We start from the raw sequence: 26,477 nt of genomic DNA, 5'->3' as shown, positions 1-26,477 counted from the left end.
TATTGCTTGTAAACACGGAACGATTGGTCTGTTTTATGTCTTCACTGAACAACACTGGAGCGACACAATGTTTACATGATGTATAAAGTGATATCATGTGAGGAAGTGGTGGAATGTGTGTTTGAAAGCTGGTTATTGGACTACAAAAAGTTTGGTGAAGCTTGCTAACATGCTAGCAGAGTTTTCAAAAAAACAAAACTTTATTGACACATTTGAATCAGACAACAACGGTTAAAGTGCACAGAAAGCTCCTAAAATCCACATTATATGCAAAATATTATAGATTTAAGAATTGCATATTGTTTCAATTAAATTAAATGTGTGAATTAAATTAATTTGGGCTCAAATTAGCGTTTGGGCAACTTTGTTTCATGCAACTTTGAGGGGTCGTCTTCAAAGTTGCAGAAGCAGAAGAGGGAGTGTTACTGCGCCACTTTAACTGGAATGGGAAGCCTTGAAACCTCCATGTTTGTATCTTCAAATTGCGAGCAGAGTCGAGCACCATATTGAATCAAAGTTGCCTTCTCTCTGTCAAATGTTTTATAACTTCTCCTCTTCAACTTCTCGCACAGTAATGGAGGAACTTTAGGGAGACTTGTTGCGATGTTACCCGGTCCGCTGCAGCCTCGTTTTCCTTCATGTTAAAAAGTTGTTGTAGTTCAGCGAACAGTCTCTGAAACTTTAAAGTGTGAGGTCAGCACTCTGGAGCAGACCTGGACCTGGATGTGATGGACAATCCGTCCTCAGTAATCACACAAGTCAGCCGGGATGAAGAGGGGAGTAAAGCCGCAGGAGAGAGGGGTAAGTCGAGGGATTTTATTTGCGGCTCAGAAAGTTTTGCAGCTCCGTGGATAAAGTTAATTTCCTGAAATTAAAAACCTGCAAAGTGATCACATTAAATGTACTAACATGTAAAAGCTGCTACAGTTGTGATCAGGCACAGATTAGAACCAAATAAAGGTGAAAACTGTCACTGTTTTTCTGTTTTGCATAGATTATGGCTGCGGCCCTGATGAAGGTACCGGAAGTGACGTAATAATGCTTGATAAAAATGTATTTAAATTTTATTTAAAAAAGCGAAATTTTCATTGAAACGTAATATTTAAATGTCCAAAATTATCTGTAAAAATTTTAATTATTTTTGTGTCTTAATCAGTTACGTAAAAAATAAAATTACACCTTCCCTGTTTATGTCATTAAATGGCGAACAAATAACTTTATTAATACACACTTAAATGACAAACACATTTAAATCCCTTTATAATGTGATAAAGTAATGAAATGTGATAAAACAAAATACCTGGAGCATTTTAATGTTGTTAAATATTATAGAAAAAATACATGAAATTTTTAAAGTTAATTAGAAACACCAAAAAACTATCAAATATATATTTTAATGCTCTGACCTTTATTATAAGGAATCAGGAAGTTGTGTTTACATTCTTTATTAAGAGTTTAAAGATAAAGAAGAATATAATTTAGCATTAAGACATAGATATGCTACCATAGCTTTAATAACACACCTAAAAAGTGTAATATTCAAGAATATTTCAGAATTTAAAACATCTGTACTTCTGCTTTCTGTCTCTGTCATTATAACTCTTATCCCCTTCCTACAGTGCGTCTCTGTTTCATTGAATAACCAAACAGCCGGCCTGTTAAATTGATTTTCACCGTGACTAACACCAACTTTATCAGAGCATGGATTCCTGCTACTGTACACAAACCCGGTGAGATACCACAGTGTGTGTAAAAGCCGGTTACTGAATAATCCACTGTCCAGTCCTGTCCTGTCGGTCATCGTCCCTGAGAAACCTCTGCCCGTCCTCGCACTCAGAGCCTAACGTTACATGTTAAACGTGTAATGTCCCTTACAGGCTTCCATACTGTCACATTAAAGTGAGATGTGTTCAGTTAAAGGTTCAGTGCGGGGTATTTTGACATTAAAAGGTAAGCTGAGACGTGCAGCAGCCGTCCTCTTGTAAATGTGTAGCAGCATAATCTATTACATAACCAGTCACCCACCCACCCACACACACACACACACACACACACACACACACACACACACACACACACACACACACACACACTAACACACACACAGCTGCTACAAACAGCATGTTTACTCTGCCCTCCTTTAAAAGAGGCTGCAGCTTTATTAAAACCAGACTTAATCAAACTTTTAGTTTCACTTTAAGAGTTTCACTTTAGGTGGTTTCTCACTTCATTTAGACGCTCTGTTGTGAAAGTACAGACTGTCTGCTGTCCGTGGTTTAGCTCATGTAAATGTGAAATGAAAGCTTTGTCATGTACGGCCATCTTTGATGTAATCAGTGATTTCTCAACTTTGGGTTCAGGACCAAAACAAGATGTTGCTCATCCGTGCATCCGTTTCTGAAGGTTGGCCCAAGACTTGATCTCATATTGATCCAGTCAACTTGTTAAATCATCAGCTTTCCCTTTTATCTTAATAAAACATCTCCATCAAACCGTCCTGTAGCTTTAAATACGACATTAAAGCTCCTCTAACCTGACCACAAACTACAGAGACTCACTGCCTCTTTTAATAAAGTCAGAAAGTCATCATTGTGTTTTATTGGAGGTTTTATTGTCACATAAAAGTCTTAAAGCTGCTTTAAACTCCTCACTAAATGACATGTTAGTAGATAAGCTGACAAACACACGTGATGAGACCTTCCCGCTTTGATTCCTCTGATTAAAGACACTCGGAGATAACGTCTGAGGTATGACGATCAGCGCTGAGTGTCTCTTACAGGAATCAAAACCTTAAAATACATACTGAGTGATAAACTGATCTGATAAGGTGAATCCTCCCTCCTGATGTGACTCTGCTGACTTTGAATACTTCATTTTTTAATAAGTTACAGGACAAGAGGCAACACGTGTGGATACCTGTGTACCTCCACAGCTGATGGAAAGGAAGTCTGAGGAGCTGCTGGTGTTTAAATATCAGAGATTATCTCCGTGATGTGACGACAAACAGTCCAAACAGGGTTATCTGAAGTTTGTATCTGCTGCAGACGCTGATTACACGCCGTCATTGAATGGAAAGCGCTTCTCACACATTCATTTCCACCATTTATTTAACGCTTCTTCTGATTCCAGCCTCAAACTGTCCAGATCAAGTGTTTGATTGTCATAGATGACACAAATGGAGGAGGTGATTGAGCGTTAATCAGTAAGGAGACCTGAGTAAGGACCCTGGATCACTGAGTCTGTGTCAGCATGTTGTTCTGCTCCAGAGGAGAGACGCTCCGCAGCTCCAGGTCCAAAGTCTTACAGAGAAAGTCTTCCTCTCTTGCATCACAACATTCAGCAACAACCTCCTTCCTTCTCATCCTCTTAATGCTCGCTCTGTGTTCGACGGCCCGCTCCGTCCGGTGCATGGCGTGTGATGAAAAGGATGCAAAGTTAGGGGAGCAAACAAGGACGCAGGGGTGAGGGATTAAATTGAGGACACAGGAGAGGTTGTTTCTGCAGCTTAAATGTGACAAATCTGCAGAATTCCTCCTCCTTTAGCTCCACCTCAGAGTTTGTGTTGTTTGTTTGTTGAGATTAGTCACTCAGCGTCAGACTTTTTCTCTGTAACGACTCAAAAACAGAAACTAGCTATAAATTCCCCTTTAATAGAAATTACACAAAGTCTAAGATACCAAAGACCTGATTGAAAACATGATGGCAAGCAGCTTCCTGCTCTGATACCCGCCTGTTTCCTCTTCCCGTTTTGGCCTCTGTGCTGCAGCAGCAGCGAGGGCCAGCGGAGGGTCAGACAGGGTTTGAATCCACAAACTGAGCAATGGGAAAAAGAAAGAGAGAGGCGTGAGAGATGCACAACAGAGGCCGGAGCGTTGGTAACACAGTCACGTCCGGAGAGAGGGAGGGAGCATGGAGCATAAAGAGGGAGAAACAAAGTGTTGATTGGAGATTTATGGGAGGTAGAGGAGCATGACATGAGAACACTTGTATCCTGATGGACTCTTAAAAGACTGAAACAGAGGACTGCAAACACACAGCAAACTAAACTTTACATTTCAGCTGATCAAACTATGTTCAGGATTACATAACAGATTACAAAGGTGTCTACGTGGTCTTAATAATCCCTTAATGCCTTTGTTTCCCTCCAAGTTGCTCCACAGTCTTCCTCCACAGCTCTTTAGTGGTTTATCCTGGGATTTTTAACAGGTGGGTTAGGACTCAAAGGGGGGTGCCGGAGCTGGATTCAAAGGGTTGTGGACATGCACCTGCAAAAAACCGTTTATGGAGCGTCTTCCCAGCTCCCTCCAGACCAGAAGGGGGCAGTAATGCAAGTTAATGTAGGTTGTTTCATGAGTTCAACAACATATTTCAGACCAGTTGAGACAAAGTCCTGCAGAAATCATGTTTATGATTTACATACTTCAGATTCAAGCAGCAGGACTAAACACTGCATAGATGAAACATGAGACGTGATGCTCTCATCCATTTCTTTGCGTTTTCTTTTGCAGCTTCTTCTGGAGGTGTTAAACCTCGCCTCCTCTTGGCTCTAAAGTTTGCAGCATGTTTGTTTATCCTGCAGCTGAAGTTTGTTTCTGCCTGAGCAGCCTGGTTGCACAGTATCGAGGTTCCAAGCTGCATACCGAGCAAATTCATTTCAGGTGTCGTCAGCAGTGTCGTAATTTCACACCCTAGCTCTGCTGCAGCGTGTTACAGATTAACTTTTGCTAGACTTCCTGTTATCATGCGTGAATCAATCATTGATCAGTTTGTGTTGATTGATTAATGCAAAGAGTCCAAGTTGGAGTAAAGTGTTAAAGTTCTGCGAGTTCATTGGTGGTGTTTGAGGCTGTTTGTGGATGACATCACAGGAGGAGGTTATGCAACAGCTCCTGGCAGCGGCGTGTGCGTCTCCAGGAGGGTTTGTGCACACGACAGAGGTATGAGGAAAGCTGCAGGGTGTTCTTATTGGCTGTTTTCATATGTTCACTGCAGATGGAGTCAGCACATACTGTAAGTGTGGGGATGAAGTCTTATAGCTCTCGGGGTCAACGGTCAAGTAGTCTGAGAGAAAAGAGACACCTCCTCCTGCAGAGACAGCATCTGTGTCTGCAGAAACAAAGGTGTGATGATTGCACATGTTCAGGTCATTAAAAATGCTTATCTCCTCTTCTTCTTCCTCTTCCTCCTCTGCAGGTTCTTCCCCCTCTCTCTCCTCCAAGAAGCCACGCAGCAGAGGCCTCTTCTCCAGCCTCTTCTGCTGCCTGTGTCGGGACCAGCCCGAGCCCCAGCCCGTCAACAACAACGCCCCGCTCCTGGTGGAGGAGAACGGGACGGTCTCCAAGGTGTGTGTTTACCCCCGCCTCTGCACGTCACCTTGGTCCTGTTTTGGCAGCACAGGGGAGATGAAATCAGTGTTTCAGATGCATTGTGGGTCAGGTTTCTGATTCTGTTGTGTTTTGTAGATCCAGGTGAAGCCGCTGCTGCCTCCTGTGAAGTCAAAAGACTCCGGAAAGATCTGTGTGGTCATAGATCTGGACGAGACGTTAGTTCACAGCTCATTTAAGGTAAACATGTCAGTGTGTTCTTTAATTATTCCACATGGTGAAGGGGTTGTGCATGTTCGTTAAAGTCGCTCTTATAGAACAACGTTTTCCTCCATCAGGTTGTTTTTGGCTTTAGAGTGACATTACTGTCATTGCTGGAAAATGCCAAACCCAAACGAGCTGGTTCATGAACCCAAATAAACACAGAGCTGCTCCGTGTACACACAAACACACACACACACAGTCAGACTGTTTGTCTCTACCTGCATCTGTCCTCACACATAGTTTGTCCTCTTGAAAACAAGCCTGCAGTGTCCTCTTCCTCGAAATGAGCCATCTTATGACTTCTTCATCTTGCAGTTAAACTTCTCTCTGCTGTCACTTCACTCAGGAAAATATTTAAACATGTCTTCTTTTTTGTTTTCCAGCCTGTGAACAACGCAGATTTCATCATTCCTGTGGAAATCGATGGAACAGTACATCAGGTAAAGTGGACGGTGCTTCACGCTCCTTGTGGTTGTGGTTGAAGGTGCTTGTGTGCGTTTATGGGATTTGAAGACGGATGACGTCCCCTGGGTTTGGGCCTGATTCAAGTAATCCAGGATAGGTTTGTTCAGACAAGCTCAGCCTATTCCGGATGACTTGGTTCAGGAACTCTACCCTCAGCTGCAGACGCCGAGCACAGACGAAACATGGAGGAGCTTCAAGGAGACAAGAACCAAATCCTCGTCTGTAGTTTTACTTTTAGTTTCCTTTGCACGCCAGGAATGATGAGATTATAATTTGTCTGTTCTTCTGCTGAATCTGTGACCTTTCAAATGTCAGTTCATCATTTGCACATTGAATCTAACTCCCAGATGAAGCGACAGCTCCTGGAGCAGTTAGGTTTGTAGAAACATGTTTCATTTGAAGCCGAGCAGGTTCCTGATTTGAATCTCTGCGTCTCCCAGGTGTACGTCCTGAAGCGGCCGCACGTCGACGAGTTTCTGAAGAGAATGGGAGAGCTGTTTGAGTGCGTCCTTTTCACTGCCAGTTTAGCCAAGGTGAGGAAATATACATGACTTTTAAATTCCTTTTTTACTTTATATGACCACCTATTGAATTTAAACCCATGCTCATGTCAAAAACAGAGATGCTTAGGTGTAGGCAGATTACTAATCCACATATGGGCATGCAGATCCTTAAAGGTGCACGTAGATTTGTTCTCAGATCCATAAGTGCATTCTCAGATCCTCAAATATGAACACAGATGCACACATGAGTACCCAGAACTTCATATTTATTAATGGCTGTAAAGTCTTCAGTGAGTTTGATCAGTTACAACTGAAGTGAGCCTCTCTGTCACGACCTTTGTGACTTCTGCTACAGCTCTGATCCAAACATGTGTAGTGATCCACAAATATGTAACCTGATCCTCAGATGCATGTGGTGGGGGTTTGTTTGCCCTGTGCTCTTGTACTCCCTGTTGGAGTGAATGTAGGAGTCTAGTCATTAAACCAGCTCCCTTTGAGTCTGTTTCTTTAAAGGCGTGATAATGACCTAATGAGGGAGGAATGCTGTGGATCTACATAAATATTCATGGATCAGACCACAAATACTTCAACAGAATGCTCTCCAAAGTTCTGGGATTTAAAACCTGGTTTCAAGCTGCTCTCCCTCATCCATTGTTGTTTCCTCTCCAGTATGCAGACCCCGTCTCAGACCTCCTGGATAAGTGGGGCGCCTTTCGCTGCCGCCTCTTCAGGGAGTCGTGCGTCTTCCATCGAGGAAACTACGTCAAGGACCTGAGCCGCCTCGGTCGTGACCTCAACAAAGTCATCATCGTGGACAACTCCCCCGCCTCCTACGTCTTCCACCCTGACAATGCAGTGAGTGTGCTCGAAGGACACACGGCACCTGAGTCACCACCGTGATGAGGGTGACGTGTTGATGAAACACACAGAACACCTGTCATTAGCAGATATATCACTTGTTGCTCATTTTACTTGACTTTAAAATTCCTGCTTTTAATCACATTTCTTGATGTTATAGAAATCATTTGTGCAGGGTTTAAAGATTCAGACCACAGCAGCTGATATAGTGTGTTCTCCCTCCAGGTCCCTGTGGCCTCGTGGTTCGACGACATGTCCGACACCGAGCTGCTGGACCTCATCCCCTTCTTTGAGCGGCTGAGCAAAGTGGATAACGTCTACACAGTCCTCAAACAACAAGGGACCGCGAGCTAACAGTGTTCCATGTCTCATCTCAGCTCTGAACAAAAAAAAAGAATGAAAAACACACACAACAACAACAACACCAGCTCCAGCTATCACTGCCCCTCTGAACACAGACTGCTTCACAGCTGACCGAGCCTTCACCTTCCCAGTATCAAATCCAGGTCATGTTTTGGGTGTCTAAGCTGCCACCTGCTGGTCAAACGGAGAGTTGCCTTGTTACTCTCTGAATCCTTCTGCCTGAGTGCCGGGGATGTTCTTCCTCTCATGGATCTAGCAGCGCCGTCCTGCAAAGAGATGTGGGATTAAGTGAACAGGAATAAAGCAGGAGTGTATATTTTGGAAAGGTATTCGCCCAATTTAACTGAGAAGTCTTGAAAGTGAGCGAGCAGATTGTGGACCTGTACTGTAGATGTCTTTTTAGATCACATTGTGTCACCCTAATCTGATCGATCATCACACTATCCGTCTGCGCTCGAACGTATGGTGTTTATTTTAGAGTATTTAGAGCAATGTGATCAGGTGTTTTTGAATAATTGTGACAGTGTTATGATGAATCTGAACAAAAGAAGTGGAGGTTTTAATGTCAGAGGTAATCAGAGGACCTTTTCAGTGCCTTGTGGAACTAAATCTCAGCACTTTTTATTTTCTAAACCCAGCATTAAAACAGCATACATGAGATTCTGCTACCATTAAGAAAGGTAGACAAATTAGGCTAGTGCTTTTGCAGCAAAAACCAATGCAAGAAAAATGGATACAAACTGCACTGATCTGTTAAAATCTGGCTTTTTTTTGTTGTGAAAAATGATAAACAAAGATATATTGCCCCACTTAACAAGCAAAGTTTTGTTGACTATGATGACTGCAGTATTTTCCTGTAAAAGCCTGACACTAATATGAATATTGAACCACCTGCACATGACAGTAAAGGAGCAGCTGCTGTGTGGATTTTACAGCTGTATTACACCCGTGTGGCAGGTGTTGACTCAAGAGATAAGAGGACCAGGAAAACCGCTTTGTGCATGTCACATCGACACAGTTTGTGGATTGAAAGCCACACACACACACGCACACAACACTTGAATTTCTCACAGCACTCATGGACTGTTTAAGAATGGAAACAGAGAGTTGTATGACTTCTCATAAGCTTCAGAGTACAAGCGGTACACATGGGCTGGAAACTCCTTCAGGACTCTGTGATATGATGTGTGTCGAGACTGCCATGAGGACTTAAGGATATGTTGAGGTGTTTAAAACAATAAGTGGTTTAATAAAGTCCAGATTTAAAGGAGAATTCACCAGAAACACTTTGACATTGTTAAAATAAAGGGCTAGTGGTAATTTATTTTGCACCTTGGGGGGTAAAACATCAGTAGGAGATATTCAGATATGTCAGCCAGTGTGAAGTGATTCAAAGTGGATTCTTCTTTAAATACCAATAACTACAAACTGGACACCGTTCAGACTTCCCTTGTATGCGTTGACAATACCATGTGTTGACACTGATGAATGAAGGTGGATTTGATGAGGGGCCTCCACAGCAGGCTAGTGATGGGACAGGATGGACGAATAAATCCACCATGTTAAGAGCTATTACATTATTTTTCTATGTTTAACTAATTCTTCTCAATCAAATTAGCCTTTTTCTTTTCTAAATACTGATTTATGTCATCTTTTTTTCCCCTGGAGTTGGTCCTCTTGATGCAATATTTGGTCTTGCTGTTACCTTGTATATTATTAAGTAATATATGGAGCAGAAACACCAGCATTTGACTAAAATAAGAAAGCATCTTATTGTTGCAGATGCATAACAGGGTAAATACTGTTATAGTTTCATGTAAGCCATCATTACAGATCTCTCAATTAGGTGTTCATTCATTAGAATCATTCAGTTGTTTAATTACATATAAAAACAAATGTTGTGTCACTACAGGGGCCCATTCACTGATACTGTACTTCTTACACATTCAATAGGTATGTATATTTTGTTTTGCACAGTAATAAAGCAAACAAATTTTCATTAATATATGGATTATTCATGTTACTGTACTCATGATTGAATAGATGTAATACTATTTTTTTGACCTTTTGTTTTTATCATACCAAATTATATATATGGACTCTATGTAATACTGCCATTATTTTTTTTTCTTCCATAAATGCTAAATGAAACATGGTCCAAGTGATGTTTTTGTTGAGCAGTTTTATTTTTCCAGGGGAACTTGAACGCAGCATATTCAAAGATGGCGGCCGTCGGAACAACGGTTTTTGACGTCAGCTAGCTAGCTCAACAAGTCAACAGTTAGTACACAGGACGTGGAATTAAAGTCGTTTTTTTGGCCAACTGTTGAGCTTAAATTTTTATATAAACTCAAAGTTAATGCTTTTCTGCCAACATATAAGAAAATATTAATTTCAAAGCAGCTTTTTGACGATATTATGTTAAAATGAAAGAGGCTAATGACAGTTGGCTAATGTTTGCTAACTTCCATAGCCTCTAGCTTCTGCCTCTTGATGCAGGACAGGTATAGTATCAAGTTTATTTTAACTATAAACATTTGTACTTTTATTCAAAATTGATGAATGTGTTTTCAAGTGTAGTTAAACTGTAGGTTTTTTTTTTATTGGAGGCTGCACTAGCATTTACTTTAGCTATCTAGCATATAAATTAGCATCTGTAAAGACAGTCTATTTTGACTAATGTTTGTAGAGAAATAGTATCTTTTTATTGTATAAATTAAAAACTTAAAGTCTCCAGGTGTTGTATGGAAACATTTAATGATTATAGTAATCTTTAATTTTGAGAAATAATAATGTAAACATCCGGGTTGCAGGATGCGGAAGTATGGAAGCCTATTGCAGTCATATCAGAAAAAAGCGCACTCGTACAAAAAAAGGAAATTAGTCTCTCAATTTGTCAAATATTTCCCATTATATGTTAGAAAAATGAAAAACAACAACATGATAGTGTCCATTAATTTTCCCTTTCCCACAATCAAACATGAATCTATTTGACACCTTGTTATGAACCACTACTCTCTTTTATTTAGGCAATTTCCATCAAAATACAACCATGTGAAGTCAATTAGAAATCTTTAACAGGAAAATAAATATAATCCAAACTGTAAAAAAGGAATAATTTCAAAATACATTATATCACCCAAATCTTCACTTTGCAATAATGGCATCACAGTGAAATGTAACCATCCAAAGAAAAGTTGTGAGAGATTCTCATTCTCGTTTTCTGTCAGAGTCACTTGCTTTTCTTTCTCTTTCCTTATTTTTCAATTACAGTCAGTGTAGCACTGCTCTTGGCCTTGCCCATGGTGAACTTCACCACCCCGCTCATATCCACGCTGGTGTTCTTGAGGGTGAGTTTGTGGACCGTCCCGTGGTCTTCCACACGGATGAATGGGCTTTGCTGTAGGGTTATTCCGTTCAGAGTCCAAACAGGGGACTTGTTTATGTCAACAGACACCTCGCACTGGAAACATGCTGACTCAGACTCCATCACCTCCTCATCTTCAAGCTCTTTGACCATTACAAGGGCTTGGGCTGCAAAAGCAAAAGGGGACAGATGTTTTATAACTTACTTAAAATCTAACAGTAGGATTTAAATGTATGGCTCCATGAATGCTATCTACCCAACATACCTTCCACCATCAGTTTGGCTTTGCATGTGTGCTCCCCGACCTCGATGCTATATGTTCCCTCATCCTCCACAGCCGCCTGCAGGATCACCAGTTTATGGGAGCAGTCGTCAGCCAGGATCTCCATCCGATCTGAGGGGAACAGTTCCTCCACGCCCTTGTACCAGGTGGCGCTGCTGCGAGGCGTGGAAACAGTGCATTCAAGGATCACGCGGTGTTTCTCCAGGGCTGTTCGATCTCGTAGGGGTTTTACAATGGAGACAGGAAGCTCTGAGGTGAGAGGAAAATGATTGAGGTTTATTATGGAACAGTTTTTGGCTGTTAACATGCACAAAAAGAATCAGATAAAACCCTGGACTTACCTTCAACTTCAAGGTAAGCTGTTGATTCAACATCCCTGGCTGCAAAGCGGATCTCCCCAGCTTCTTCTGCTGTGACATTACACATCAGCAAGAAGTGTTTGGTCCCTGTAAGAGAGAAACAGACTTCTATAATCTGTCTTTATTGAAGCTAATCTCCAAATGTTGACATTCAAAAAAACACTTTATGGCATTTCATCCTTTTTCCAGCATTATGTGTGGATTGCTTTACTCTGTGCCACTTTCAGGCCCTGCAGTTCCCCTTTTCACCCACCAGATGTCCTCCTTAGCCCTTCTATCACTGCTTCTCATGCAGCTTTTTATTGACATAGAAAACTGATTTCCCATCTCCCCTTTTTTAATTTACTTATAGGTATAATCATCTAATGATCTGTGCCTCCTGACTTAATTGGTGACTGAATTAGGTGCATTAAAGTCCTTCATTATGTATGATGATTTTGATCTTAATCAGGTTCACTCATCCTCAGTTCTAATCAACTAATTCCTCTTCTTCTGACCTTCAGTGCGGATCTTGATGGTGCTCGTGGGCCGGATCTTGTGGCCATCTTTGTACCACTCCCCTGGAACGTCATCGAGAGAAACCTCACACATGAAGACGGCATTCTGGTCCTCCTGGATGAAAAGGTCCTCCAGTTCCTTCACAATCTCCAACTTGTGCTCTGTGAGGTTAGTGGAGAGATATTTATTAGCAGCATTAGAATGTATAAACAGGAAGATAAATGACTTTATTTGAAGGTTTTCTTTCATTGCAGACATGTCTCAGTTCAGCCACTAGATGGCAGTATTTGATAAGCTTAAAAACAGATCTTATTTTTACCACACAGCCCTGAAGTCACAATCCCAGTGGGTGCCTCTGTGTAGACACTTACCATAAACCTCCAGTGTGCAGGAGGTGTTGATTTCCCCTGTGTCACATGTGTAGGTACCAGAGTCAGCCAGGGAGCACAGCATGATCTGACAGAACCGCTTTCGGCCCATGGAGTAGATCCTGCAGTTCTTCCCCGGCTTCAGCTCCGTCCCATTCTGCTCACAAGAGAGACAGGTATTTCTCATCAGTCTAAAACCTGCACCACAACCATCCAAAGCATACTTTAGAGGGTTTTCTGCTTTAATTTACCTTAAGCCACTTGACTTCCACAATTTGTCTGGAGAATTCACACTCCAGAGTGGCAGGGAATTCCTCCTCCACACGGACATCAGAGAGTGGTCTCAGGATAGACACAGGAGTCTCTGCCAATTTATAAAATGACAAAAATAGCCTTTGAGTCAACTTACCAACAAATGAACTCACCTACCAAAGGTCAACACTGCACCGAATGACCTCCACAGGTCAGTATTTACCTTTGATAGTGAGCCTTGCAGTGGTGCGTACCCCCTCAGCAGAAAAGACGATCGTCCCCGTGTCCTCCAGGGTGAGGTTGGACAGTGTGAGGCCGTGGACTAACCCATTGGTGCTCACCCGAAACTGGTTGTTCGGTTTCACTCGGATGCCATCCTTCTGCCAGATTCCCTCCACATCTGTGTGAGAGAGCTCCACCTCAAAGGAGGCAGTCTCCCGTTCAAAGGTGTCTTGGTCAGAGAGGCCTCTGCGGATGGAGATTTTACGGGCTGGATTGGAGGAGATAAGAAAGAAGAGAGTCTTTACAGATTCATTTTTTTCTCATAGCTGCTATTTAGATACATTCTCATTTCTTAAGGCATAGCTAACACTTTCACTGTACATCAAAAAGAACACTGTGCTCCAAGGACTAGAAAAGGTGGTTCAAATATAGCTCCAGCTTAGATTATCACATTACAAACACAACACCTACAGGAGCTCCGTGATCCATTGTCACCGTGTCATTCAGCACACGATTGTTGACAGTGTGGCTGTGTTTCAAAAAACCTTTTCACACTTCTAGGTCTAGCCCTGCTATTCTTAGGATCTGTTTGCGCTGGGACATACTTTGAAAACACCTCACAATATGTGATCTTCAGCTGTATGCATGTGTCAGATGAGAGTCCAGGGACAAAGTGGGAGACTATACTGATTGTTGAACTATTCCTGCCTTTAGCTTTGTGATATTCTGCACGTGTTACATCATCTTGGACCACTTACGTTCCACATTGAGCTTCACTTGGGCCCTGTCGTGTAGGGTCTCACAGCGATAGGTTCCTCTGTCCGCCAGGGTCAGGTTCAGGATGGTTAAACTGCGTATACAGCCGTTCTGAGCCAGGATGTGTCTTGGACCAGGCTGGATGACCACCCCTTGCCTCATCCACTGCACTTCTCCCATCTCAAGGCTGATCTCTGTCTCTAAGGTGGCGTCCTCAAACTCTTCAGCCATGACAGCCTCCATCTTCTTAGTGAACAGCACTTGAGCCTCTGAAATGATGAAAGAAAGCAGGACAGGTGTCAAAGAGCTGCTGGTCTCACCTTGTTTTCCCCTCATTAGTGGTCTTACCTTGAACTTTCAGACTGGCTTTGCTGATCTGACCCTCGGCCTCTGCTGTAATCCTGGAGCAATCCAACATCTGACACTTTCTGATCACCAAAGTCTGACACAAGCCGTTCTGGTTTGCCTGGAAGCGATCACCCATGGTGATAGGCTCATTGTCCATGAGCCAGATCAAGTTGACGTCCTCAGGGGACACCACGCACTTGAAGGTGGCGTCTTCTCCCTCAAGCACAGTGGTGTTGTGGAGCTCAGTGAGGAACTCCACCACTCGAGGCACTAAAGAAAGACAACATCAGTATATCCCCAGCTCACATAAGACAATCTAAGAAGAGTCCAGGGTTACTTACTCTCTACAGTCAGCGTCATCACAGTCCGATCATCTCTGGACTCGCAGGCATACTCTCCAGCATCTTCTCTTGTTAGACGGTGGATGGTTAAACTTCTCTCCACCCCGTCTGCTCTAATGGAGAACCTCCTGCTTGGAACCACCTCCACGCCATTCCTCAACCACTGCACGTCTGCTTTTGGCTTGCACACCCCACAGCGAAGGGTCACCATTCCATCTGCATGAGCCACGGTGTCTCGCAGCGGGGTCACAAACCTGATCCTCATTTCTGTGGTAGCAATAAAAAGAACATTAAAATGTCTCCTCAGTCCAAATAAAAGAATCATACAACTTTTTGCATCATGAAATGAAAGAGGAAAGTTAACCTTTCACCAGCAAGCTGAAGTGGATCTGGTCTGTGTTCACGTCGCAGGTGTACTCGCCGGCATCAGAGCGCCTCAAAGGGTCGATAGTCAGTGTTCTCTCATGGCTGTCAGTGAGAGCGAGGTAACGCTCCCCTTCTACAGGCGTCCAGTCTTTCAACCAACGCACTAAAGCACTTTCTTTGGATACAAAGCTCGTCAAAATCACGCTCTCTGCTTCGTAACCTGTCACGACGTTGTCATCCTTTTTGTTCACAAACGTAACAGGAGACTCTTTGATGGAAAAGGAGAGACACACAGAAACATCAGTCATCCTGCAGTCATTAATAATCAAACATCTGGAGGCATCACTTTGAGTGTTTACCTTGAATCCTGATAATGCTGATCATCTTGTCGTCCACAGCATCACACACGTATTTCCCAGAATCTGACGGCTGCATGTTTGAGATGATCATCTTCCTCAAAGTGCCGGAGGTCTCGATGTAGACACGGGAGTCCTCAGTAAGCAGCTTGTCATTGAAGTACCACTGTACAGGGGCGTTAGCACGGGACACTTCACATGCCAGGATGAGGTCCTCCCCGGCCATCATCTCTTGGTAATCAGAGTCATTTGAGTTCCCAACGATCTTCACTGGAGGTTCTAAACACAGGAGAAGAGACAGACACTGTATTTAAAGAACAGCTTTTAAGCCAAACTGTTTTAATGAGGCTCACAAAATGAATCCTACCTTCTACTGTAACCTGGAAGCTGATGCTGTCATCTCCAACATCCAGGAAGTACTCTCCTGAGTCTCCGACTTCAGCATTCAGGATGACCAGTGAGCGGAAAGCACCCTCTTCTTCTTCACAGAACCTTTCGTCTCCCTGAATACGACAGTTGTCTTTGTACCATTTGGCGACAGTGTTGGCTCTGGAGAGCTCACACTCCAGGACAATGTCATCAGAGATCAGAGATTTAACATTTGTCTTGATCTCTGACTTTCTTAGGATCTTCACTGGAGGCTCTGGGGATACAGAATTACATACTTAAACTAAATCCAACGCTGTGGTGGTTATCATAAGAGAAGAGTCAGCTCAAATCTTACCTGACACTTTGACCTGGAAATCAATTGTATCATCAAAAGCATCACAGGTGTATTTCCCAGAATCCTCCGGGGTGGGAGAGTGGATAGTCAGACGATGGATGAGTCCATCCTCAGTGAAGGTAACGTTGCTGCTCTCCTCTACTTCTCTTCCATCCAGCCACCACGTGACCTTTGCACCTACACGGGACACCTTGATCTCCAGCACAATTGGTTTGCCGGTTACACTCTCCAGTTTGTCAGGCATGTTTTTAGGACGAGTAAGTATCACTGCTGGCTCTAAGAGAAAGGAAAGACCGAGAGTATTCAGCTAAGAAGAGTCATGAAGGATAGGAATGTTTCAAATTGCCACCCTTTCGCCTTAATCTTACCTGTAATAGTCACGAGGAAGGCCACAGAGTCATCTTCAGTATCACATATGTATTCCCCTGCATCATCCACAGTGGTAGAAGGTATGACCAGCCTACGCTGGACCCCATCCTCCTTCAGGATCAAGTTAGGACCCTCCTCTACCTCCAGGCCCTCTTTGTACCACCGGACAGGGGCATCAGCCTGTGAGATCTCACAGCTGAGCTCCAGCCTCTCAGGGGCCAAGTGGGTCAACTCTACGTCTGATTCACTGGGGGAAACGATTCTTATCAGCGGCTCTGGTGAAAGAGAGTTAAAGCAACCTTTAAAGATCATATGTGTACTTTAATAGGAAGTGAGCACAGAGAAGAAATGTATTATTACCTCTGACAGTGAGCTGGAAAAAGACTGAATCCCCGCTGGTTTCGCAGACATACTCTCCAGCATCCTCCAGGGAGCCGTTGAGGATGTTCAGCCTCCTGTAAGGACCCTCAGATATCAGCTGCAGGTTGCTGCTCTCCTCCACTTCCTGTCCGTCTTTGGACCAACACACCTTCCCACTGGAACGGGACAACTCACACTGCAAGCTGATCTCCTCTGAGGCATAGCCCTCCATCACAACGTCATCCTTTGGTTCCACAATCATCACCGGAGGCTCTGTGTTAGAAAGTTAGAAGAAGCAGAGTATGCCTAATTGAATCTCTTCTGTTCTTCTCTAATGTTCTTCTCACTAGTGATAAGATGTCTTTGAAAAAGAGGAAGCTCCAATTACCTTTGATATTGACAGTGAAATCTATGCTGTTGTTTCCTGTTCTGCAGGTATAGCTGCCAGCATCTGAGGTCTCTGCAGAGCGAATGATCAACCTCCTCATGGTTCCCTCCACCTGCAGGGTGATGTTGTCACTGGGTTTCACCTCACAGCCGTCCTTGTACCTGAAACACACCGAAATGCATAAATAGAAATGCATGTTGACAATTCCTGTTTTACTTTTTCCAACAGTCACACTCTTCTCTGTCTTACCAAACGACTTCAGCATCGTCTGTGGAGACATTACAGAGCAGCACCACGGGGTCCAGCTCCATGCTGCTTTTATGGAGCTCCTCCTCTGGGACTGGAGTAAACTTCACAGCAGGACCTGAACAAAACAGGAAGGAGAGAGGGACACAACAGCTGCAATATGAGGTACCACTGTTACATTGAAATCTAAAATATTCTGAATATAGATTCGTCAAATCACACCACAAAGCATGCAAAGATTTTATTAAACTCTTTACCTGCAACATCCACATTGAATTTGATGACATCTCCTGAAGTCTCACACGTGTAAACTCCAGAGTGAGATGCATCCGCTGACTGAATCACAATTCTCCTCATGTTCCCATCTGACTGAATGTTTAGTCCATCAGTCATCTCGAGCTCCTTGCCATCTTTCAACCAGGATACTTTGGCGAAGGGGTGGGAGACTTCACAGTAGAGCACAATTGCATCACCTGTCTCCACCTTCTTACTGCTGTCTGAGTCTGACAGCGGACTGAATTTGACCTCAGCAGCTGCAAAGAAAGACAAATTAGACCTTAAAGGCATATGTGATGCTATTATATCTCTAAAAATCAGTTTTACTTACGTGTTACTTTGAGCACCGCTGAATCTCGCACTCCGTTAGCTATGAACGTGACCTCTGCTGCGTTGTCTATAGTGAGAGCCTCATGGATAACCAATGAGTGCTTTGTTACGGCCTGTTTTATTGAGTATCGTCCACCATGCTGCAGCTGAGCGCTGTTCAAAAACCAGGTTCCAACCATTGAGGCAGATAGATCTATGGAGAAGTGGGCGTCTTCTCCTTCCATCACCTCACAGCATTTGAGGTTACTGTGAATCTTTGGACCAGGAACTAAAGAAACAGTATCCAAATAAAACATATTAAACATGCATCTCAAAGTGCTCTACAATAAAATGAATACAACTAATGTACTTTTCTTCTTCCTCACCCAGATGGACGGCTTTGGGGAACTCCACGTGTCCACTTCGTCCGTACTTGTTGATGCAGCAGACACGGAACCGGTAGTCTCCTTCACACGGCACGCTGTCTCCTCCCACCTCAGCTGTGGTCGCCGTCTCTGAGGTAAAACACTTCTGCCACTCTTGGGAGCCCACTTCTTGTCTCTCCACTACAAAGATGGACCGGGTGGAGGTCTGGCTGTTGGGCGCAGGAACCCAGGTAAGCAGAGCGCTGTTGGGTCGATCCACGTCCATATTGATTCCAACGGGGCAGATAGGAGGGCAGTGTCTAGTGGCTGAAACACAGAAGGGTGAAGCACTTAGTGGTTACAAATCTTCCCAAAACCACATCAGAAACAATCATGCACATCACCGTTCCCCCGTATTCACCTTTGACTTTGAGACGTGCCGAGGTTTTGGACCTTCCTGCGACAAAGGTCACCACCCCCGTGTCTTGATACGCCACGTTGACAAAAACCAGAATGTGCGTTTTGCCGAACGACTTCAGGATCGTCTGATGAGTCTCGTGTAGCTTCAAACCGTCTTTGAACCAGTGGACCTCCATTTCGTCGCTTTCCACCTCCACGCAGAAGACGGCGTTCTCTCCCTCCAGGACCTCCAGCTTCCGGGGAAGCTTTCTGATGATTTCACCTGTGAGTAGAAATGCAGTTTACTCAGCATCATTTGTATTGTGGAGCAGCTTCTGTAGCTAGTTTAATCAGTGTGAAAGTCTTTAAGTAAAGCCATTTTGAAAGACTTTATGAATTAGAGTATAAGACATGGTTGAGTTGATGGATAAAGTTGACATATTCAAGACTAAGAAAGTTAAAGTAAAGACACTTGAGTATAGAAATCTTACTGACAACATACCTTTAACTGAAAGCTCTGCAATGCTCTTCGCCCCATCAGGCATCTCACAGAGATACACTCCATCGTCGTCCGTCCCCACATCATGGATGGTCAGTCTTCGTTTGGTGCCCTTCTGCTCCATCCCGTACTTGCTGCTGGGCATCAGCCGCTGGTCCTCCAGGTACCAGGCTGAGGGGATCGACTCGTCGGGGACCTCACACTCCAGCACGGCGACGTCCCTCTCTCTCACCTCCACGTCTTTCAACGGACGCCTGAACCGCACCGCAGGGCCTGAGGAACAAGGTATGTGAGTGTGGGGGTAGATGTATCTGAATTACATGATAGATCTTCTAGAAGTAAACCAACAAATCGACTGCAAATGAAGCGTTAGGGCTCAAAAATATGTTAGGAGTTTGAACAAACCTAGGCTTATACTCAAGACTCAATACCTGAGCGTGTGTTAGTGCTAAATGCTCTTAAAGCCATGCTTAGTTTCTTTAATAGCGCTCCATTATCTGTGCACAAAAGGCCTGACATGTTAACCCTTAGACTAAGCCAACACTTATCATATAGTCAGCTGGCACCCTGCAGGACTGTGTGTATGGAAAGGAATGTGACCCTGACAATCATCGGCCCATTATAAACGGATTAGGACAAAATCATTTGCCATTTTGAAGCATGACGGCATGCCTTCAAACAAAGATGATGTGTATTTAACTATGAGGATGAAGTCATATATTGAAACAAGTGTGTAGCTGGAGGTGTTTCTTACCTTTGACGGACAGGTGAACAGCACTGAGTGTGTTTCCAAGAGCGTTTGATGCTGCACACAGATACAGTCCTGTGTCCTGCTCTTTACAGTACAGAACCTTCAGAGTGTAGTAACCCTCTCTGTCTTCAAATATCAAATGACGCCTCCCGGGCTCCAGGGGAACCCCGTCTTTCTTCCAAACAATCTCCGGCTTGGGCTTCCCTGTCACGAAGCAGCGGAACTTGGCGTGTTTCCCCTCCGCCACTGCGAACTTCTTGGCTTTAGAAGCGTTGACATGTTGCTCCTCTGACATCTTCAACAAGCTTAGCCTCCCGCCCCGGTGCTTGGGCGACCACTGGCTGCTAGAGTGACCATTTGGGGACCTTTTGCTATCCTCTCGCTCAGGTACTGGCTCCACAAGCAGGACAGCACCGGCCAAAGCCTCCCCATGGCAGTTCACGGCCCTGCAGGTGTAGACGCCTTTATCTGGCATGCGTGATCTATAGACCTTAAGCTGGAACCAGCCGCCATCCTGGTTGCTCACGCTGAAGTGTGCACTCTCGAAGATGTCATTCAGCTTCTTCCCATCTTTCTCCCATGTCACCTCCGGGAGAGGAGAACCCCAGATCTTGCAGGAGAAGGCAGCATCTTCTCCCCGGTCCACACGCAGAGAGAGGGGCTTGATGAGGAAGCGTGGTCTTTCATCAGGTGTTAACTCGACCTCTCTGGGCTCTCCATTTAATGCCTCTCCATTCTCTCTTCTGTGCTCACCATTTTGCACCGCACAGTGACCGTTCAGTTGTCCTTCCAACCCGCCATTTTCCTTCATTGGCTGCTTCACACCGTTGACTGCTAATTGCCTCTGCCCCTCTTCTTGTTGCTGGGCCTCTCCTTCAACTTTGAGGGAGGCTGCTGCATAAGTTTCCCCGATGCTATTTTTGGCCTTGCAAATGTACTGGCCAGCATCCTGCATGGTCACGCCAGTAATAGTAAGCAGGTACGCTTTGCCCTCCTCAGAGAGCCGGTAGTGTCCATCAGACTGGATCTGCATGCTTTTTTTCTCCCAGATCACATCAGGGCGAGGGTCTCCATCGATTTGACACTTCAATGTGGCGTCTGTGCCACACTTTGCCAGCACGGGGCGTGGATAGCCCAAAACACGAGGAGCTCCTCCGAAGATATCCATGATTATGTCTCCGTCTTTTGTGTTTGAATGAAGAGGTTTATGAAGTTGCTGCGTCTTGATTTGTACTTCTTATCCTTGGTGGATGAGCTGTAAGAGAAAGAAAGATGTATGATGTTAATTCCTGCTTTGAAGTCCTCTGCAGGTCTTTGTTTACATCCTCCTGAAGCTGAGATCAACTCATATATGAAACAACAGAGTATTCAGACCACTTGATGAAGTTAAAGGCTTAACTGAGGCCTAGTTCTCTCTTTATCACATTCACGACAGCTCATTAAAGTCGGTTTTCCAGCCACTGTAAACTCCTTGTTTGCCTCTCAGCTGGTGCTGTAGCTCATTGAAGAGTGTATTTATAAAAGTAGTCTGTCCAAAAAAAGACACCTGCGTCCATGTGTCACACAGCACACACTGACACATCTGCAATCAAAAGCAAATCTGACTCATTAGTGTGTGCATGCAGCATGAGTCTCTCTCCTTTCTATGATTTGTTGCATTGTTGTCATGTCAGCAGTCCCACGCTTGTATGCCTGAAATATGACATTGTTCCTCTTGATGTAGACGTCACTCTAACAGCTCGCTTCATGCCACACCAGCCAGTGATTAACAATCCATCTCATGTGTCTCGTGTGTTTCCCTCATGTTGTCACCATCTTTATTTTGGCATTAAGCTGTGCTAACATCCCGGCTGCATGACGCACCGCGCTCTTCATCCATTGCACATCCTCTCAGAAGCATGGACCTTTAGTCATGTCCTCATGTCAGATATTTGTAAGGTCTTGAGATTAAGCAGGCTCAGCTCAGATGGATGATATGTCAAGATCGGTATGAACTGATTTATCCTAAACATATTGCAGCTAGAGAAATCTCCTATATAAGGATGTATTAAGGAAAGCTTTTCAAAGGATGAACTCACCTCTGCTTCAGGCCGCCGTCTTCAAACCATTCTGTAACTGTAGTGGTGTTTACTTAGAAAGACGTCCTCAAAACATCCAAGCTGTCATCAGTTCATTCATATGACCCTTGGTCCTTCTTTGAAAAGTTCTTTGACTTGTACAAAAGTTGGATTTTGCTTCCCTTGCTCTGTATCTCAGTCATGAAGCTCAGAGAGACCCTTCACCTTTTCCTTCTTGCTTCTGTGGTGTGGTTTGTTGTCAGTGGGCTCAGGTTTGCTTCACCTCCTGGTCCTCTGGGAGTCAAAGCATGTGAGAAAAAACAGATCTTCAATTCGCCCACAATCGCAGTTATGATCTCTTGGTTGTGTCTCTTCAGTTCGGCGTGACCGTACAGGTGGCGAGGGAGGTGAGAGGAATATAAACACAGTCTTTCAGCAGAGTTCTTGGTTCATGCGTCAGCTCTGATACAGTCATTGTCCAATGGCTAAAGAGTGAGAGAGAGGGGCTTGGAATGGGGGTGGGGGGCATTAAATGCTTTCACAGCTGCTGCCACTGCGAGCCACTACCTAAAAATACCGGCAGCTTCGATGACAAGAGGTCAGATAAAGTTAGGCTGGCCATTCACAGACCGTGGCTCACTAAAGATAGAGGGGAGGCCGAGCTCTGCTGTGGATCACCGGGCTCAACAGATAGCCCGAGTTAAACCTCAGAAAAGAAAGGACACCCCAGCTGCTGGGGCTCCTTGAGTCATGAGTCATGCTGACCCATAAATAAGTCACATCATTGTGAGAAAAGGATTGATTTGGAGAAGTTAAAGTCAAGACGGCATCGTTAAATACCCTGAAAACAATTATTGCAAGCCCCTAAGGGATTTTGTGTAAAGCCTAGTACTCATAGAGTATCTAAACGTCTCCCTTTCCCTTTACATTCAACTTTTTAAACACCTGATTATAAAATACTTGTCATATTTGATCCTTGAGAAAGCATCACATTTGGTTTTATGATTTAAAGCCAGAATTAAGAGCTACAACTTAAAGTAGACCAGATATGTTCTAACTCTTAAGCAGGAGCTCCTTAAACCTGAAAAATAAAGGCTGATTTTGTCTGCTCCTTCAATATTCATCATCAATCTACCAAAAAATACATAGCTTTTCTCTTAGCCCCAAAATATATCCACATCTGCAGCTAAAAAAAGAGTCAAAATGAGCCTAGATGTTATCAGACACTGCATGTGGAAGTGTCTGCCAGTGTGAGGTCAGACTATTCAGTGATGTATGAGATACTGATAAGGAAGAGATAACCTAAGTGTGGAAGAATTGAAGCCCATTAAGGCCCAACAAGTGGAGTCCTCACTCTCAGGGTGTTAGGAAACTCTTCTAATGTCTAATCTGCTTTTTAAAAGAAAAGGATAAAAAACCTTTGACTGCTTGATTTAATTCAGCTCCTGTCTCAGCTCAGATTTGAAGTTGTTGCTGTAAACTGCACAGATTTGATTATAAATGCATAGAAATACAAGGTAAACATGCTTTATGTCAAGTCATAAAAAAAGATTTCAGAACAGATAAACACTTTAATTTCCCCCAGTGAGCTCTTGTACTTGTTCGCTCTCTCCCGCCCCCACAGATCTGAATCAAGTGTTGACAGTTGTCGCCTGCATTCTCAGACAATAACTCTCTTCAAGTGGAGTGTTTTGGAAAGCTGAAGCCCCCTGATACACACTGCTAACTGTTGTCATACATATTTGACCTTCAGCGCCTCGGCATCTCAAACACAGACATAAAGTAAAGCAGACAAGATATATATATGAAGTCATTTTAAAGTAGAAGAAAGTCGAACAGTGTTGTAAAAACAATTTGATAAATGAATAGCAGTCGTTTGAAGGACTGACATCACGCTACTGCTGCTTCCATTTAGAGCCGCTACTTCTCCTGACATCTATGCAGTGATCCCAGCAGCTGTTAGGTACAATGACTGCACCAGGAATCAAAAGCACAGGGCCGCTCTTTGTCCTCAGATTGGGTTTCAATATCACAGGAGGAGGATTTACAGAGGCTGCATGCCTTTTAAAAAGATGTCAGACAGCCGTGTGTCAAATGGAGGAGTCTGAATTTATTCTGAAGTTGTTAAACTATTTGATAATGCATTCTCTCACAGAATAGTGAACCTTTTTCCATCTTTCCATCTTCTTTGGACTGGCCTTTTCATACCGAGTCATGTTACAAACCTGTTGCAAACAAACCTGATTAATTTGGAGGAGTTTTTAAGCCTTATGCAACTTTTTCAGTGTTTTGTCATCCCTTTCCCAACCTAGTTGAAGCCTATTGCTGCCATTTAATTCAAAATAAGCACATATGTTGCATTAAACAATACACTCTTTCAGTTTTAAGTAGTCTTTGCACTATTTTAAATTAGTAATAGTGTTTAAATGACTTGCAAACCAACTATTTTGGAATTGGGGTTGCAGCTTAAATTCAACAGTTTCATGGAATTCATAAAAACGTCCAGCAGGTGGAGCTATTGGTTAACTTAAGGAGATGAATCACTGGATCTTGTACAAACAAACTCATGTTAATTCCACAAAGCAGAAATAAGATAGATAAACAAGATTCAAGAGGGCCATGAGTTAAAAGTAAGAGCAAAAACACAGATTTGATCATGTTAACCACAAAGATTGGTGTAATGTCAAACTCTAGCAGATGATGTGGTAAGAAAAGTATCAACATAAAAGATAATTAACCTTTTAAACTTCAGAGACAACCACAGTTCATTCTAGATTAATTAAAGTAAGATGACTGCTGTATGAATAATGTAATAGTGTGCAGATCCACTCTCCTCTGAGATCTCATCATGTGAAAAGTCTGCTTTTAAAATCTGTGAAAGAGTCCTGGTCCCAGGAAGAAACCGTTACAACCCCAGAGACTCAAAGAAGCGTGATAAAGCGCACGTTCTCTCCTGAACCCATAACCCCATCCCTCCATCTTTAAACTCGATCTGCGCTCTGAACGTGAGGGGTGAATGTATACTGAGGAGGAAAGGGGGGAGGTTAAGAGGTGCAGGATGATAGAAAATAACATGCAGAGGGAGAAGAGGAAGATCAAACATTCTTGTCAGGAGACCTTTGACATCTTAGCTCCTCCTCCTTCTCTCTGCAACCTGCAAGCATGCTGGGAGAATCAACAAGGGATTCTGGGAAAGACCGGAGGAGGGCTTTTTTTTTTTTTTTTTTAAATACAAACAACATCTGTGTGTATGTGTGTGAGGGAGAAAGAGGAGTGTATTCAAGCACAAATGGGTTTTGAAGTTATTATATTTACTACGTATTTTCTCCTGAGAGTAATTTTAGCTCAGATTAATCAGCCGTCCTGGATGAAGCAGCCGGGTTGCTCTGAAATCGTCTTTGTTGTGCTGCTTTTTCAGAATGCTTTATTGGAAGTGGACTTTCCTTGTTTGACCCTCCTTTGGGACACTTTCGTATAGTGACAGGGTCAAGCAACCGGGAGCCTGATAGCTGATGTATCAGTGGGAAATTGATGAGAATGGTATATTCACACTTTGCACAAATCCATGTATCTAACTTTCCACTTTTTGAGTTGACTTCTGTTTATAAAATCCCAGAACTTGCAGCAAAGGGTTGTGATGTCAAGGAAGATGCTGACTGTAGCGGCAAAGATTTGGACTCACTTTCCAAGAACATCAGCACCTCCAAGAGTCCAATCGTTAAACGTTAAATATATTCCTCTACCTGATCCATACAGGAGAAACAGCCCGCTGTTAGGTTCCAGGAAGTCTCTTGCATGATCTAAAGACATGAAAGACATAATGAACGTTACCTTTGGTAGTTAATCAATGCAGGAATCAACATTTTGAATATCAAAGACTTAATTTGATGAACATGTGGTGAATTTTGCAGAAATTGGCCGACATTCAAGGTGTGTGGATTTGTTAAATTGCAGGATTTTTCTGACTCTCAACTTCCTGTAGGGACCCCCCCTGACTCGCTCTCCCTTCCCTCAGTTATGAAACCTCCCATCTGTTTGCTTTTCTGCTATAATTAACATCCAACAACAACAAAAAAACACACCACCTGGAACTTTCCTGGGTCAGGGAAACACCAAAGCGTCGGAGCGCCTGTGCTGGTTGTTTCACCAGCACAACAAAAATAGACGATGAAATTGAAGCTGTAAATAGTCCTGAATAAATACCAGGCATACTTCTGTGCCCTGCTTTTCTAGGAAACCAGGGAACATTTGCCATCACGATTCTATCTGAAGTTCCATTAAGCGATTGTTCTTGATGTTTCGATCACATCCTGTGTTCAAACATGGGATTTTTCCAGTGATAGGAAAGAGCCTCCAATCGTCTCACACCGGCAGCAGCCGGCTCAGCATTCAGAGTTTCCATTCCTAAGTGTTGCGCTGCAGAGGCAGGGCAGCAGTTCAG

The 26,477-nt window shown here is 43.5% G+C and overlaps 3 protein-coding genes across 3 annotated transcripts in view; 2 read left to right on the top strand and 1 right to left on the bottom strand.

Moving 5' to 3' along the window:
• Nucleotides 1-382: 382 nt before the first annotated feature.
• Nucleotides 383-9,788, top strand: LOC117808243 (carboxy-terminal domain RNA polymerase II polypeptide A small phosphatase 1-like). The gene is made up of 7 exons (XM_034677866.1): nucleotides 383-801; nucleotides 5,194-5,342; nucleotides 5,463-5,564; nucleotides 5,972-6,028; nucleotides 6,494-6,586; nucleotides 7,226-7,411; nucleotides 7,640-9,788. Exons 1-7 carry the CDS (start codon nucleotides 729-731, stop codon nucleotides 7,766-7,768), a joined length of 789 nt encoding a protein of 262 aa, XP_034533757.1. The 5' UTR covers nucleotides 383-728; the 3' UTR covers nucleotides 7,769-9,788.
• A 212-nt stretch (nucleotides 9,789-10,000) lies between these two features.
• LOC117808242 (sodium/potassium-transporting ATPase subunit alpha-1) overlaps nucleotides 10,001-26,477 on the top strand; it is a 52,295-nt gene continuing 35,818 nt past the window's right edge. The window contains exons 1-9 of the mRNA XM_034677865.1: nucleotides 10,001-10,281; nucleotides 11,051-11,127; nucleotides 11,482-11,681; nucleotides 12,290-12,452; nucleotides 12,709-12,828; nucleotides 17,182-17,253; nucleotides 17,363-17,545; nucleotides 18,356-19,014; nucleotides 19,271-19,513. The gene's annotated coding sequence lies outside the window, so the exon portion shown is untranslated. The remainder of the gene's footprint in view (nucleotides 10,282-11,050; nucleotides 11,128-11,481; nucleotides 11,682-12,289; nucleotides 12,453-12,708; nucleotides 12,829-17,181; nucleotides 17,254-17,362; nucleotides 17,546-18,355; nucleotides 19,015-19,270; nucleotides 19,514-26,477) is intronic.
• On the bottom strand, nucleotides 10,838-21,147 carry obsl1a (obscurin like cytoskeletal adaptor 1a). Its single transcript, XM_034677862.1, has 23 exons — nucleotides 20,754-21,147; nucleotides 19,983-20,693; nucleotides 19,232-19,501; nucleotides 18,752-19,012; nucleotides 18,352-18,657; nucleotides 17,988-18,254; nucleotides 17,638-17,913; nucleotides 17,384-17,498; nucleotides 17,135-17,295; nucleotides 16,747-17,019; nucleotides 16,386-16,661; nucleotides 16,018-16,293; nucleotides 15,661-15,936; nucleotides 15,297-15,572; nucleotides 14,231-14,500; nucleotides 13,885-14,151; nucleotides 13,128-13,394; nucleotides 12,904-13,016; nucleotides 12,656-12,809; nucleotides 12,284-12,445; nucleotides 11,769-11,873; nucleotides 11,410-11,676; nucleotides 10,838-11,311 (listed from the first exon to the last, which is right to left on the bottom strand). The coding sequence occupies exons 1-23, from the start codon at nucleotides 21,145-21,147 to the stop codon at nucleotides 11,034-11,036; spliced, it is 6,021 nt and encodes a 2,006-aa protein (XP_034533753.1). The 3' UTR covers nucleotides 10,838-11,033.

The sequence above is a fragment of the Notolabrus celidotus genome, chromosome 24 (assembly GCF_009762535.1).
Source record: "Notolabrus celidotus isolate fNotCel1 chromosome 24, fNotCel1.pri, whole genome shotgun sequence".
NCBI lineage: Eukaryota > Metazoa > Chordata > Actinopteri > Labriformes > Labridae > Notolabrus > Notolabrus celidotus.
This window is presented reverse-complemented; position numbering and strand designations above follow the sequence as displayed.